The sequence below is a fragment of the Benincasa hispida genome, chromosome 11 (assembly GCF_009727055.1).
Source record: "Benincasa hispida cultivar B227 chromosome 11, ASM972705v1, whole genome shotgun sequence".
Taxonomy (NCBI): Eukaryota; Viridiplantae; Streptophyta; class Magnoliopsida; order Cucurbitales; family Cucurbitaceae; genus Benincasa; species Benincasa hispida.
In genome coordinates, this window is record NC_052359.1 from 43,308,650 (window position 1) to 43,324,624 (window position 15,975).

Here is a 15,975-nt window from a genome sequence, read left to right on the forward strand (position 1 = left end):
GGTTCAACAAAAACGGATACCGACCTCCCAACCGCCAACTCTCTTAAAACTACAAAATAAAGACACAGTAGAAGAAAAAAAAAAAAAAAAAAAGCAGGCTGAGAAATTTTAGCTTGCATTTCCTTTTCAATAACCAACCCTTTTGCCTTTCTCTTTTCTTTTCCTTGAAGCACAATAATCTCTCTCTTAATTTCTCTACCCAACCAACGAACTATATCAAAAACAAAAGAAAAAACCCTTCCCTTTTTGCTTTCTTCTCAGCTTCCTTGTTTGTTGTATATTGCATTTTCAGTATCAATCAAATGATATAATAATATTAATTCTGTCACTTCAAGCCTAAAAACAAGTCCATTTTATCAATCCCCTATGAAAAGAGGAAGTGTAAAAGAAGAGAGATCTTGAATTGGACATGATCTAAAATGATGGCATTTAGCTTGGTTTCTGCATGGAACAAGAGGCGTAGAAGAAAAAAGTCTTCTCATAATTTAGATCATCAAACTGCAGATGATCCTTGTATGTTAATAATGTACCATCTTCAACTTTCCTTTTCTCGATTCTTTTCTTGGCTTACCAAGTTGTGTTCATCAGGGATCTATAGACCAGTTGAGTTGTGGCAACTTGAGGATCAAACCCTTCAAAGACCCTCCAAAAGACACCATGGATCTGCTGTCTTCACGCTTCGGGAAATGGAAGATGCCACGTGTTCCTTTAGCGATGCTAACTTGCTCGGAAAAGGTGGTTTCGGTCGAGTTTATCGAGGCACCTTGCGATCGGGAGAGGTTTTTTTTTTTTTTTTTTAATCTATATATCTTCTTTCTCATTTTTGTTACTTAACCTCTCGTTTGATAATGTGAAAAAGTAAATTTATGGTAACACTACTTCAACCTATGAGTTTCTTTCTTTTGTTATCTACTTCTAACAATTTCGTTAAAATTTATGCTAAGTTTTGAAAATTTGAAGAAAAAAAAATGTAGTCTTTAAAAACTTAGTTGTGTTTTTTGAAATTTGACTAATTAAGAATTCAAGTGGTATCTTCAAAAATAAATGAGGATTATTTTAAAGATTTTTTGTTTGGGTGGTGAGATTGAACCTCAGACTTCGAGGTTAAGGGTACAAATTCACGTTTGAGCTATGTTTGTTAGACATTATATTAAATTTACCTTCACCCATTAGCTTAAGCTTTTCAGTCAATTAGTGATTTAAGATGGTATTGGTTCAGGATGTCCTGTGTTCAAGTCCCTGTAATGTTATTTCCTCTCCAATTAAAATTGATTTCCACTTGTTAGGTAGATGATATATTATATTAAAGTTACCTTCACCCACTACCTTAAGTTTTTGGGTCAATTGGTGATTTAAGAATGTTCATATTGACATCATTTTGAAGAAATTGTGAAAACAGTCATAATTTTTTTTTTTTTTTTTAAAAAAAATGGTTATATATAAACCACAATTTAAATTTTTAGTATATAAAAGCTAAGATCACACTTGATAGTTACCATTTGGTTTATGGAATTTAGTAAATTAAGCTTATAAGTCCTACTTCTACTCACAAGTTTTATATTTTGTTATCTACTTTCTACCCACGTGTTTTCAAAAATCATACAAGTTCGGTTTTGAAAGCTCATAAAAAATTTCAGAATTTATGTTTTTCACCTAAATAGAAAAAATTGAATGAAATTAAATCCACGTATAAATTTAAAAAACTAAAAACTAAAAGGGAAATCATTATTATACAACTCAAAACTCCAAACATCAAATTATTAACCATTTTAAAACCTTCAAAGAATGTTATATATACAACTGATCTAGAATCAAATTGGCACGAAATTAATGATTGAAACATGGGATTTCGTGAAGGTTGTAGCAATAAAGAAAATGGAGATGCCAGCATTTAAGGAAGCAGAAGGAGAGCGTGAGTTCCGAGTGGAAGTTGACATTCTAAGCAGATTGGACCATCCAAATCTTGTTTCCTTGATTGGTTATTGTGCAGATGGGAAGCATCGGTTTCTAGTTTATGAATATATGCATAAAGGAAACTTGCAAGATCATTTAAATGGTAGCTTTTTTGTTTCCCAATATAATAGTGGTTGAATTTTTTTTGGGTAAATAAAGTAAAATTTTGAGTTTGGGTTTTGTGTAGGAATTGGAGAAGCAAAGATGGATTGGGAAAGGAGGTTGAAAGTGGCACTTGGAGCAGCAAAGGGACTTGCTTATCTCCATTCGAGTTCAGCTACTGGGATGCCAATTGTTCATAGGGATTTCAAATCCACAAACATTCTTCTTGACTCCAACTTGGATGCAAAGGTAATCAAAAACCAATATCTTAACACCGTATCTGAGAAAGAGATCTAAAGTTTTCAAATATATGTAGAGTCATTTTCTCTCAATTTTATATAATAATCTATTAATTAGGAATGAAAGTGGATTCGATTTTGTCGGTTCTGAAGCCAACCAATAAACAGACCAAATCGATTGGTTTTGTAAATAAAGGAACCAAACCAATGTTCTAGAACAAAAGCAATGGATTATTGATTTTTATTGGTTCGGTTTTTATCGGTTTTGATTCTAATTTTCTGTCATTTCTTTTTTTATTCCAATTTTTTTCATTTTCATTTTTGCTTTTTTTATTTGGTCATTTTTGTCTTTCCAAGTTAAAATTTGGCCTATTTCTTTTTTTTAGATTGAATTTGGACATTTTTGTTTTTTTTCTTGACCTTTTTCTAAATAATAAACATATATGCACCATAATAATTTGTCATTTTTCTAAAAGGAAACTAGGGGTTAGAATTTATTTATAAGGGTATATATATACCTTTGATTTGGTTCTGTTTTGACTGATTTTTTCAACAAAAAACTTATTAAAACCAACTATTTTTTGTTTTCTCTAAATACAAATCAAGATGTCTAATTTTATACTAGAAAACCAAACCAAACCAGTGGATCAATTTGGTTTGGTATGGTTTTTCGATTTTTTGTTGCACTCCTACTACTTATTGGTTTTACTTATAATAATTTTATATATAGTTATAATTAGAGCAAATATCAATTTATACCCTTGAACTTTGTGGCTTGTATCAATTTAACTCTAAAACTAATAGTTGTATCAATTTGAACCCTAAACTTTTAGAGTAGTATTAATTTAAACCCCATAATTGTATAAATTTAAACCTTGAATTTTCATAAATATATCAATTTAAACCTTGAACTTTAATAAGTATATCAATTTAAACACCCAAACTTTCATAAGTGTATCCAAATATAACATAATGGAGGATTTAAATTAACACTAATGAAATTTCAATGTTTAAATTGACACATTTATAAAAATTCAAGGTTCAAATGAATACGACTATTAGTTTAAAGTAAATTGATATTTGTCCTTATAATTAATTAGGGTTACATCGTTGATATCTCTTATTGTTTGTTTGATAGATATCGGACTTTGGGCTTGCAAAGTTTATGCCAGAAGGACAAGAATCACATGTGACTGCAAGAGTTCTGGGCACGTTTGGATACTTTGACCCTGAGTATACTTCGGTATGTCTTCAGTTTAAACACACGTTTAATGTTATTTATCTTTTTAGTTGGTTTTAAATGGTTGTAAAAGCGATGATTTAACGGGTGTTTAACCTATTAACTTCATAAGTTCGTGTTAAACAACTCAATTTTAATGGTAAATACTATTAAAATTTACACATTTATGGAAAAACTGCATCTCACAACTCTACAAATGAAACAAAAGTTTTCTAACTCTAAACTTAACACTACCTTAAACTCACAATTTTTCTAATTTGTTTGAAAAGAATTTGATTACATATGTATAGATACTTTTTTTTAGGAGTGTTTTTTAAAAAACCAAAGCCAAGCATTTGAAAACAAAAACTAAAAAACCAAAACCAAGCTTTTGAAAATTTAAAAAAAGAAATATAATATATGTATATAGTTATTGTCATGACATTTAACTAAGATTAAGATTATGAATTCAAGTATATGGTTAGAAAAAAATGGAAGTCATGTTAAAGAACGTATAAGAAAATTGTTTTGATAAAAAAAGGTGAGAAAATAAGCATTTTCAAGAACCTAATAGTTTTCAAACAAAAACTTAATAAAGATTTTGAGATAATTGTACCACGGGGCACAAAATGGAATTTACCCCATTTTTTAAAACGTCAGCTTTTTAACTTTTTGATTGTATCATCAATGACAAAAATTATGATGACCTTATTGTTCATATGTATTAGGCTCTCAACTCTTGAATCTCACTTTTTTCTCTCAGTACTCTTGCTCCTGGCTCATTCACTCTCACTCTGGCAGCTTTTGTTATTCACTTTCTTTTAATATAAACAGTGAGAGAAAAGAGCAACAACTAAGAACAAAGAGCAAAAGTGAGAGCGAGATTCCAACTTTACGTGCACAATGATTAGTCTTGATAATTTCGCACTAATATGACATAAACAAAATGTCAAAAAAAAAAAAATAGTTTTAAAAAGTATGGTAGATTTTATTTTAAGTCCAAATTCTCGGTCATCTATTAAAAAAATTAGGGTTGTTTATGGTTGGGTTGAGTTGAAAGACTTTCTTTAACTCGGCTCAATTGTTTGGGCTGTAAATTTATTTAACCCAAATAATTCTTATTAAAAAATGAACCCAACCTAACTCAATCATGAAATATTTCGGTTAGGTTGGGTTGGGTTAATCAGATCATTTATTTATAATTTTGTTTTAAAAAGAAATTAAATGTAAATACATAAAAATCTACTATAATTATTTCCATATATTGAATTAAGATTAACAAATCAATTTCAATTTATATAATAAAAAATTTTGGTTTTCAAAGTGTTAAAGAAACTATTTTTTAAAAGTTTATTAAAAAAACTAATTAAATTAAATAAAACTAAAATCAATAAATATATAAATAATTGTATTATAAGTAACAAAAGATATATATATTAAAGATAATAATAAGTTCGAGTTGGTTTTGGTTATATTAGGTAAACCTATAACCAACCCAACTCATCAAATTTTCATTTAGTTGAATCCAATCCAACTCATTATTCAAATGAGTTGATAACTCAATGCAAATCGCACAAGCTGAGTTGGATTGATCGATTTAAAACAAGTCATCAAATTTTTTTAACATCCTTAAAGAAAAAAAAAAAAAAACTCTAAGGATTTTAAGGAAAGTGAAGTTGTTAACAACGTGGTTATTTTGGAACAAATTATGAGATGATGGATAGAATTTGAAATCTTTTAAACTTTACATAATTGAGAAAAATAGAAAGAAACTAATTTTGAAGTGATCGGTTTGAAAACAGACAGGAAAACTGAGCTTGCAAAGCGATGTATATGCATTTGGAGTGGTTCTTCTTGAGCTGCTGACAGGCCGCCGAGCAGTGGACTTGAACCAAGGCCCAAATGATCAAAACCTTGTCCTACAGGTAAAACCTACGATACAACCATTTTCAAATACCTTCTAATTTTAACCACTTTCTCAATATTATTTTCAATAAATATGGTTTTACACATTATATTTCTAATCAAAGTATTTAAAATCAAATTTTTTCTTTTTTTTTTTTTTTTAAAAAAAAAGAAATAAAACTTTTGTTTATTGCACTATATGTATTCACAAGTGATTATATTTGATCACAAATTTATATACCTACTTTGAAGATTTTCGGAAAATACTTAAAATTCATTTTTGGATATTTAATTTCTCAATAATCTCTTCAAAAATAGATTTTATACGGGAGAAATGTATTTTTAATCTCTAAGTTTTAGGTTTTCGGTCCATAAGTTTCAAAATCTTACATTTTTATTCTTAAGTTTTGAGTTTAATTTCTAGTTGGTTCTTACGTTTCAAAATATTGAATTTTTCCCTTGAGTATTGAGTTTTATTTCTATTTGTTTACTAGGTTTCAATGTTTACAATTTAATCTTGATTTTTCATTAAATATATGCTCATTCCTAGTTATTGGTGTTAATGTTTATTATTTAATTTAAAAGAATTATAATTTAATTAGTTTTCACCTAATTTTTCATTTCCATTAAAGTTAGTTTAGAAATTTCACATTATGGCAACAAATGTAAAAATGTAGTGAGTGATTAATGTGTATTTCTTAAAGGTAAGACATATATTGAATGATCGAAAAAAGTTACACAAGGTGATAGATCCAGAAATGAGTCGAAGTTCATATACAATGGAATCCATAGCTATATTTGCAAATTTGGCTTCACGTTGCGTTCGAACAGAGAGTAGTGAAAGGCCAACAATGACAGAATGCGTAAGAGAGCTCCAGATGATTATCTACACAAAATTGCAAACTCGCAAGGCTTAAAGATATAATGACTTTATATATTAAGTATACTTCATTAATTGTTTTGTATTCGATGAACTATTCTTAAACCAATTTAAAGTGGTGTAGAAATATGTGTCTCTTTGTGGGTAGTGAGTTTAAATCTTTATTCTCACATTTGCGATGTAATAACTTTTTTAGGAAAAAAAATACAATCAACTAGTTCTTATGAAACCTAGGATTTTTATACATCATTCTAGCTAGATTGGGGAATATCACTAAGCATAGTTGGTTGTTTATAGATTTGCTTCTTTGATGACATTATTGTTTAATTTCTTTTTCCTTTCCAATTGTGTGCTTGAACTCAATTTGATGTTTGAAAGAGAACAGTGAGATAAAATAGTAAAATTTGTACATAGCAAACCACAAGTTAAAAGGTACATTTTAGCATGGAGCCAAAATTTGTCTTAGGGAGGTGTAAGATTATATCTTTTAAATATTTGGGAGGATTTGAAGGAAAACTTAGAAAAACTTAGAAATGTTAATTTTGTAAGAAATACTACTTTTTTATATATAATTTCATATGGTCCTTAGAATTTTTTTTTCTAAAAATACTATTTGTCTCTATAAATGTCATATGTGGATTTGTTGGGGGAATTGGATTGTATATAAAACTGTCGGACACTAGCAACATCAACTTAGTGATACCTTTCAAAAACAAATTTAAACTCTTCTTAGTCAAATAGCTTTCTGATGAAATCTGTGTGAGGAATGATTGTCTAATCATCGTGTTTCCTCTTTTTATCACACAAATAAAAATATTCATATTTTTAAAAAAGAATAAGAAACGTGGCATATTCTAATTGGATAACAGCCGAGTTGCATAAAAGATGGGTGCAGTCCCTCTACACCTAAGTTTTTCTCAATCTTTAATTATGGCAACAAATTTGTCCCACAGTATCGACATCACATCTTTAGGGTGTACTTAGAATACATTTTCAAGTGCTTAATTTTAAAAAATTAAGTTATTCTGGAAAAAATTCAACTGTTTGGCAATTATTCAGAGTTTATAAAATAGGTTGGTTTAATATAAACATTTGAAACCAACTTTAAAAAAAAATGATTTTTAAGTATTTAATGGTTAATCTCTCCCTAATTTGTATAAATCTTAAAGTTATCAAAGCGCCCCAAAAGTCATCTACCTCACTTTCACTATGTTATGGTGGCTACCACTCCCTTTTGTCGACCAACTTCGGCCACCGCTGCTACCGTCGACTAACTCCGACAACCATCGCTGGTGGTGAACTCCAGCAATCATCGTTGCTTGTGGCTAACTCCAACAACTACCTCCAGCAACCACTTGTCGCTACTATTGCCACCAACCAACTTGGGTGGCCACCTCCCACCACCCTCACTGGCCACCTCTGGCGACCACACCTCCGGCTACCACCATCGACGACAACCTTCACCAACTTCAACAACCATTATTTTAAATTCTTAATTCATAGTATTTTTTAATCATCTCTTATAGTAATTTGATATTAATAAAAACACTTTTAGTATACAACGAATCAATAAACCTGTAATGTCTAAGTGGTTTTTTTTTTTAAATAGTTTTTATCAAAAGTGTTTAAATGAAAATGACTTTTTGAAAAATATTTTTTTTTCTAAAAGTTCATCTAAACTGAACTTAATTATCAACTGGAAAAATTTGTCACAAAGAACCAAAATTCACGAACAAAGTGGAGCTTCTTGCAAAATCACTAGTCAAAGTTTTGATACTAGTATTCACTAGTCTTCACTAACATATCAAACATTAGGATGACTTTCCGGGCTTTGTTGTCCCTATGGAAGAGCGTGTCAAAGAACTAGAAAACTCGCAGAAAGCGATTATTCAGATGGTGACTGAGTTATTTGAAGGCTTTTGAGCCACTCTTGATGTTATCTGGGCAGAGACTGCAGACATCAGTGCAAGAGTTAACCTCACCATAAAAGTGGCGGGAAACCAAGCCCCAATTGGCAGGGCAATCCAAGTCAACAGGGTAAAAGTGTTCGAGCCTAAGCCCTTCTGTGGGGCTCATGACGTGAAAGTGCTAGAAAATTTTATCTTTCAAATGGAGCAGTATTTCAGAACTAGGAACACAGCTACTAAATAGTCTAAGATAACTTTGATGACGATGCATCTAGCAGAGAATGCCAAGTTATGGTGGAAGTCTCGTTTCATATACATCAAAGCCACTGACACATGAGAGAGACTGAAGCAGGAATTGTGTTCTCAATTCTTCCCCAAAAATGTTGAAATTTTGGCAAGACGTAAGCTACGAGAATTGAAACATACTAGCACTATTAGGGACTATGTGAAACAATTTTTCGGGTTGATCTTGGTCATATGGGATACGTCCGAAAAAGACAAAGTTTTCTGTTTTGTTGAAGGTCTGAAATCGTGGGCGAAAACAAAACTATATGAACAAAGAGTACAAGAGCTCTTAACCGCATATGCAGCGACCGAAGGACTGTTTGACTTAACTAATGAATCTCAAGAGATGAGGCAACACTTGAAATCCTCAACTAGAGAAAGTAAAAGCAACTGTTCAAGCCCTCCGAGAAATAGTGGGAGAGACAGGTTTTGGGTTGTATGTCCTAAAACTCGCTGTTTGTAAAGTTAAACATTTTCTAGTACTAATAAAGGTGTTATTCAACATTTATTCCATAAAATAGAATTACATTTGTAAAGATAAATCCAATAAACTAAAAGATTCATGACTATTACATGAGTACTTGAACTTTATGTGGAGACATAAGAGTGGATCGGGTTCGAGTAAATAGTCAAAATGATCTATAGTATATCAATAAGATTGGATACCTTATTCTGGTAACACTATTGATGTAGCCCACTTTGTAGTTATTACAAGGAGTTATAAAGTGCTACAAACAGAGTTATTCTAATTCGTTCATGTGGTGTCATGAGGAGTGGGGGCGTTCTATACAATGGGTTTTCATAAAATCGGACCAAAAAATAATTCACTCTTACTTTATAGCTTTGATTACTATTTAAGACTTACTATTTCATAACAATGACCTAGGTAACTTAACCTTAATCCTAAGCTAACTATAAACTCCTATTTACTCGGGATTATCCTTAGATTTGCATAGGTGAAGGTTAACTCAACAACACTGGCTCAATAAGCCTCACATTTCAAGAGTAAGACCAAGTAAACAGCTAGGGACATAGGTTGCAAAAAGAAATTCACTCCTACCCACTTTTAGGGATAGTAGAGAGTTTATTCCCTTAAATGCTGACTTCGGGTCTGTAAAAAGGGTCCCACCCTCTCATTGGCCCGAAAGGGACTCGGTTTGATGATCATATCACAATCAAATTATTCATCAGATGATCAGTGGGACTTAAGGAACAAAAGGTGATCTCGGGGGTAAAACAGTCATTTGACTCAATTGTTATTACGAACAACCTGTGAAGAGTTAATTTACTAATCATGGTTATATCGAGTGGATACAATATATTTACAGTGAGGGGAGTGTAACTACTAGGTTTTAGTGGAATGACCCAGTAGTTAACGAATGAGGGTTAATTTGGTTTAAAGAGTCTAGCCAATTAATCTCGAATCATTGGAGCCCATGAAGGTCCATTAGGTCCCTCTATTAACTCACAAATGGAATAAGCCTTAGAAAAATATGATAAGTTGATTTGAAACATTCAAATTCGAATTAAGGGAATTAGTAATTATATGTGATATAATTACACGTTTAATTTTAGAATTAAATGAAATCGGAGAATCAATTAAATATTAATTTTATGAATAGAGATTCAAGATAGTAGAATTGACATTAAATTAATTTAATATCTGATATTAAAATAATTAGAATGAATTAAATTGTTTAATTATTTATTAATTTTATTAGAAAAATAATTATTCAATTAATTTGTAAAATTAATAAAATTTCAGTTTTATTAAAAGAATTACAAACTGAAAATTGTTTGTAAAATTAAAAAAGAAATTTGAAAAATTGAAAAAACCCAAAAAGTGGGATTTTTCCACTTTCAAAAGCAAACTCCTTAGTCATCTTCCATTAATCAATTCCACCTCAAATTTAAAGTAGGAGTTGTGTTGTTGAGGCAATCTGATTGCATGATGTACCTACATAAAACACACAATTCTTTTAGCTGAAAAGGGCATGCAAACTAGTGGATTACCTAAGGTTTGAAGCTGAAGAAAAGTTCTTAAACCAGTTGAAAAAACTAGTACTTTTCTTCTTGATTCTCTCTATTCCAACTTGTTTTAAGACCCACAACTCAATCTAAAGATCCTAGAGGATAGTAGGAAAACTCTAGTGGTGGTCCACGATCAAAAAACGAGGAGATTGCAGCTGAATTTCAAGTTTGAAGAAGATCTTCAAAGGCATGTATGAAACCCTCTTAATATCTCATGAACATGCTTAATTCAAAGCCAAAATTGATGAATTAAAATGCTTTATGATCCTATTTTCTTCTGTTGAAATTAGGGTGTTAGCCCTAGGGGCAGTTTATCTTTTCACTATACCCTAGGGATTTCCATTTTTCTATTTAAGTATGTAGTCTTTGTGTATCTTGAGTATAAAAAAATTATAATAAGAAAAACTTTGTATCGTGGTTTTTTCTCACTGTATTAGGGTTTTCCACGTATACCTGTGTGTGTTTTTCTTCTTCCTTCTCTTTTTACTTTTCATCATGGTATTAGAGCAAGGAGATGAAATGCTGGCCACCATTAAGGAAAATCAAACAGGGGAATCATAAGTGCCATCTGATGCCACAAATATTATAGTCGTTGTATAAACAGCCATACAATGATACTTTCAGACCATGTTACCACACCTTCATTAGTCGATTGGAGCAACCCAACTCGGAGGGCAGGTATCCAACTGGGTAAAAAGTCAACCAACCCAGCCGGTTGATTGGGTCGACTACTAGACAGGATAAATCGGAAACCAGATGAGTTCGCGACGGCCAGTCCGCAAGCAACAGCCATCAACCCTACAATCCCGTTTGCGCTGACCAACTCGTTCGCGTCGATCAACCCATGAGCGACGGCCTCTCGATCGACGAAACTCAACCAAGTGGTGCTTTTTGGGTTGATTCCAGCCAAGTACAGCAACACTTTCGACCCCAACTGCCGCTCGGCTTCGGCTCTGGCGCTTTCTAGGTTGATTCCAGCCGAGTGCAGTGGTAGAGTAGTCAGCTCCAGCCTACAATCCCATCCAATCGAGCAGCTCCAGACTCGAGCCATCTTATCTTCCTAGCCGCGCTTGAAAAGAGTTCGCTTCCAGCAGCTTCCTCCTACCAGCCGAAAGATGGATTCAACCTTAGATCTACCAATGGTGACAGATTGGAAATGGGTGGATCATTCTCATATCCGGAACATAAATTTGATTATATTCAGGAACAGTTTGCTCAACTTCAACTCCAGATCAAACAGCAGAATAAGTCAGTACAACAACAGATGGCTATTCTCGGAGAGGTGCTCAGGACTACCTCTAATGGGCGTAGAAAATTCCCTCTAGCCTTCTAGTTTACTCAGAAAGCTCGGTAACCTCTTTCCCTGTTTTATCTACAACAAATTTATTTTCTGATGCAATAGGAAATACTGCTAATTTTATTGTAGGGAAAAAATTAAATGGTCATAATTATTTTTCGTGGTCCCAATTCATAAAAATGGCCCTCAAGGATCAGCTTAATTTCAAATATTTGACAGAAGAGATACGAAAACTGAGACTGGGTGACCCTCAAGAACATATATGAAAGAGAGAAGACTCCCTACTGCGATCTATTTTAGTAAGGAGCATGAAGCCTCAAATTGACGAACCTTTACTGTATGTAGCCTCTGCTCGGGATATTTGGGAGGCCGTACAGAAACTGTACTCCAAACGGTAGAATGCTTCTAGGCTTTACATCTTATAGAAACAAGTTCACGAGTGCAAGTAGGGAACAATGGACATTACAACATATTTCAACAAGCTACCTCTTATCTGGCAAGAAATGGATCTATGTCGAGAGATGGTCTGGAATTGCCCATGTGGGGGAGGTTTACATTACCAGTCTGAGGAAACCGATCGAGTTTATGATTTTCTAGCGGGATTGAATTCTAAGTTTGATGCGATAAGGAGTCAGATACTGGGAACTCATCCGATACCATCTCTGATGGAAGTTTGTTCTAAAGTCCACCTTGAGGAGGACAGGTCGAGTGCTATGAATAATCCACTGGTCTCGTTAACTAATTCAACTGCTTTTAAAGCATTGAGTTCTACTAATGATAATCAAAATAGTAAGCCAACACCGGTATGTGAACACTGTAAGAAGCCCCGACACACTAAACATCAATGCTGGAAGCTACATGGTCGTCCGCTGAATGGTAAAAGATGTCAGTCAGGTCCTGGACGAGCACTGGCCAGTGAATCAACAACTGGAGGTTCTCAACCTCAGAACCAGGAAACCAATCAGACCAGCTCTAGTACAGTGGGTATAGTGTGATCGCCCAATTAGGTACACTTCAATCCTTTGGTCTTATTAGTATTACTGGTAACAAGTCGTGGATTCTAGATTCAGAGGCTACAGACCACTTGACTGGTTCTTTCGACTAGTTTATTTCATATCATCCAAGTGCTGGGAATGAGAGGATCAGAATTGCTAATGGGTTTTTCACCCCTGTAGTCAGGAAAGGTCGATTGTCAACCTTTGAGGGGTTTATTCTTCAAGATGTGTTGCATGTGCCTAAAATATCTTAAAATATGTTATCTGTTAGTAAAATTACAAGGGATCTGAGATGTTGAGTTACTTTCTCACCTAATGTTGTTTTTTTTCAGGGCCTGAACTCGAGGACGACGATTGACACTGCCCGACATGTTGGGGAGCTCTATTTCCTCACTAAAGATACTTCTTCTAGGATATGTGATAGGACTAGTTTACTTTCTTCTTGTTTTTCTACCTCTGAAACTGACTATATGTTGTGGCACTATTGTCTTGGACATCTTAGTTTTCATTATATGAAATATTTGTTTCCTCATCTGTTTTGCAATATTAATCTGTCTAATTTAAATTGTGATGTGTGTGTCCAAGCTAAACAACCATGTGTCTTACTAAAGCCTAAGCCTTATAAGCCTTCCAAACTATTCACCCTCTTCCATAACGATGTGTGGGGTCCATCACCTGTTACTACCACCACCGCCAAATGACGGTTTGTAACCTTCATTGATGACCACACTAGATTAACTTGGGTCTTTCTTCTTACCGACAAATCTGAAATTGCATCTATTTTCAAACAGTTTTACAATTCTATAGAAACCCAATTTAATGCAAAGATCGCTATCCTTCATAGTGACAATGGTTAGGAATTTTTTAATAACTCCCTCAGGGAATTCCTACTCTCTAAAGGCATTGTCCATTAGAGTTCGTGTATGTATACTCCTTTACAAAATGGGGTAGCCAAGCGAAAAAATCGTCATTTGATCAAAGTTGCTCGGTCTCTTTTGTTGTCAATTTCTCTTCCATCCTATTTGTTGGGAGATGCGGTTCTAACAACAACTCATTTGATAAACCGAATGCCTTCTCGGGTCTTAAAATTCCAAACCCCCGTAGACTGTTTTAGAGAGTCTTATCCTGCTAATCAACTCATTCCTGATGTTCCACTTCGGGTGTTTAGGTGCGTTGTGTTTGTTTATACTCATGGCCCTAATCGAACCAAATTTACCCCCGGGCCAAAAGTGTGTCTTTGTAGGATACCCACTGCATCAATGTGGGTACAAATGTTACCATCCCTCTTCCCAAAAGTATTTTGTCTCCATGGATGTGACCTCTTCGAAGATCATCCCATCTTTTCCTTTAGTCCTCTTCAGAGGAAGAGTATGAGTGAAGAGACTAATTGGGCTCCGAGTCTATCAGACTTACCTGAACCGATTCCTAATATAAGTGTCAACGAACCTATTTTTCCCACCGAACAAGTCCCATGGATCACATATTATAGGAGGAATCTCATAAAGGAAATAGCGCCGCCTGTTACTTCTCCGGATCCAGTCCATGAGTCAGAACGGGTGTCAATTCCAGGTACGAGTACTTCTATACCTGATAATGGTAACGTTTATGCTGACAATGATGCTTGTGTTGAAAGTGACGAAAGTAAAAAAAAGAAAGATAGTGACAGTACTAAGGACTGTACCGAGAGTGTAATTGATACAAGTGGTGGTAACTGTGAAGAACCGGTCCCAGCAGAGAATGTTGTTGACATTGGAGGAGATCCCTTAGAAGATAAGACATAGGAACAGAAGGCCGAATTCAGTGGGAAGCCATAAGAGAAGAAAGATCGTGATGCCTCTCTTGATCTTCCTATTGCCTTAAGGAAGGGGCAAGATCATGCACAAAGTATCCTCTACAGAATTACTTGTCTTATAGAAACTTGTCTTCTATATTTAAAGCCCTCACTACAAGCCTAGACATAGTTACAATACCAAGCAGTATATATGTAGCAATGGAGATTCCTGAATGGAGAGTTGCTGTCATGGAAGAGATGGGGGCACTTGAGAAAAATAACATGTGGGACCAAGTCATTCTTCCTAAGGGACACAAAGCAATGGGGTACAAGTGGGTGTTTACCGTTAAATATAAACCTGGTGGAAAAATTGACAGATACGAGGCTCGATTAGTTGTAAGGGCTTCACTCAGACCTTCAGAATAGATTATTCCAAGACTTTTTCCTCAGTAGCAAAATTAAACAAAATTCATGTTATTCTCTCTGTTGCGGTTAATAAAGACTAGTCTCTCCACCAGTTTGATATGAAGAATGCGTTCCTTAATTGGGAATTAGAAGAAGTGTACATGAGTCCACCTCCAGGATTCGAGAAATAATTCAATCACCAGGTATGTAAACTATGGAAGTTCTTGTATGGGTTGAAACAGTCTTCGAGAGCCTGGTTTGGCAAGTTCACTACTTTTATGAAGTCACAGGAGTACAAGCAGGGACACTCAGATCACACCTTCTTTACAAAAAAATCAGTATCAGGAAAAATTGCAATTTTGATTGTGTATGTAGATGACATTGTTATTTCAGATGATGATGCTCCAAAAATCGACAGATTGAAGAGGAAAATGGTTGAGGAATTTGAAATCAAAGATTTCAGGAGGTTAAGATATCTTCTCGGAATGGAAGTGCTAGATCAAAAGAAGGTATTTCAGTGTCTCAGCGAAAATACACTTTGGATTTACTTAAGGAGACAGATATGACGGGCTGTAAACCAGTAAACACTCCTATGGAAGCTGATGCTAGACTCAGTAACTTGAGTAACAGTGCTTCAGTTGACAAGGAGAAATATTAGCAACTTGTTGGGAAGTTAATCTATCTCTCCCATACCAGACTAGATATTGCATATGCAGTTAGTGTAGTTAGCCAGTTCATGCAGTCTTCTTACGAAGAACATATGAGAGCTGTAAAGCGCATTCTAAGGTATTTAAAAACCTCTTCGGATAGAGGGTTAATGTTCAGGAAGTCCGACAAACAATGTATCAAGTCATACACAGATGCCGACTGGGCAGGCTCGGTAGTAGACAGGAAGGCGACATCGGGATTTATACCTTTGTGTGGGGTAACCTTGTGACGTCGAGGAGTAAGAAACAAGGGGTTGTTGCCAGAAGTAGTGTCGAAGC

The 15,975-nt window shown here is 34.1% G+C and overlaps 2 protein-coding genes across 2 annotated transcripts; both read left to right on the forward strand.

Moving 5' to 3' along the window:
- The first annotated feature begins 213 nt into the window (after nucleotides 1–213).
- On the forward strand, nucleotides 214–6,527 carry LOC120091613 (probable serine/threonine-protein kinase PBL28). The gene is made up of 7 exons (XM_039049715.1): nucleotides 214–513; nucleotides 589–779; nucleotides 1,858–2,056; nucleotides 2,141–2,304; nucleotides 3,433–3,537; nucleotides 5,316–5,438; nucleotides 6,123–6,527. The coding sequence occupies exons 1-7, from the start codon at nucleotides 420–422 to the stop codon at nucleotides 6,333–6,335; spliced, it is 1,089 nt and encodes a 362-aa protein (XP_038905643.1). The 5' UTR covers nucleotides 214–419; the 3' UTR covers nucleotides 6,336–6,527.
- Nucleotides 6,528–12,273: 5,746 nt separating this feature from the next.
- On the forward strand, nucleotides 12,274–12,813 carry LOC120090704. Its single transcript, XM_039048422.1, has one exon. It carries the CDS (start codon nucleotides 12,274–12,276, stop codon nucleotides 12,811–12,813), a length of 540 nt encoding a protein of 179 aa, XP_038904350.1.
- Nucleotides 12,814–15,975: the final 3,162 nt, after the last annotated feature.

What these genes read in the sequence shown, in the direction of transcription:
- LOC120091613 (XM_039049715.1), top strand. Translation starts at nt 420, where the DNA reads ATGATGGCATTTAGCTTGGTTTCTGCATGGAACAAGAGGCGTAGAAGA. An exon ending in TCAAACTGCAGATGATCCTT is followed by an intron (nt 514 to 588) that starts GTATGTTAATAA and finishes TGTGTTCATCAG; the next exon opens with GGATCTATAGACCAGTTGAG. An exon ending in CTTGCAAGATCATTTAAATG is followed by an intron (nt 2,057 to 2,140) that starts GTAGCTTTTTTG and finishes GGTTTTGTGTAG; the next exon opens with GAATTGGAGAAGCAAAGATG.
- LOC120090704 (XM_039048422.1), top strand. Translation starts at nt 12,274, where the DNA reads ATGGACATTACAACATATTTCAACAAGCTACCTCTTATCTGGCAAGAA.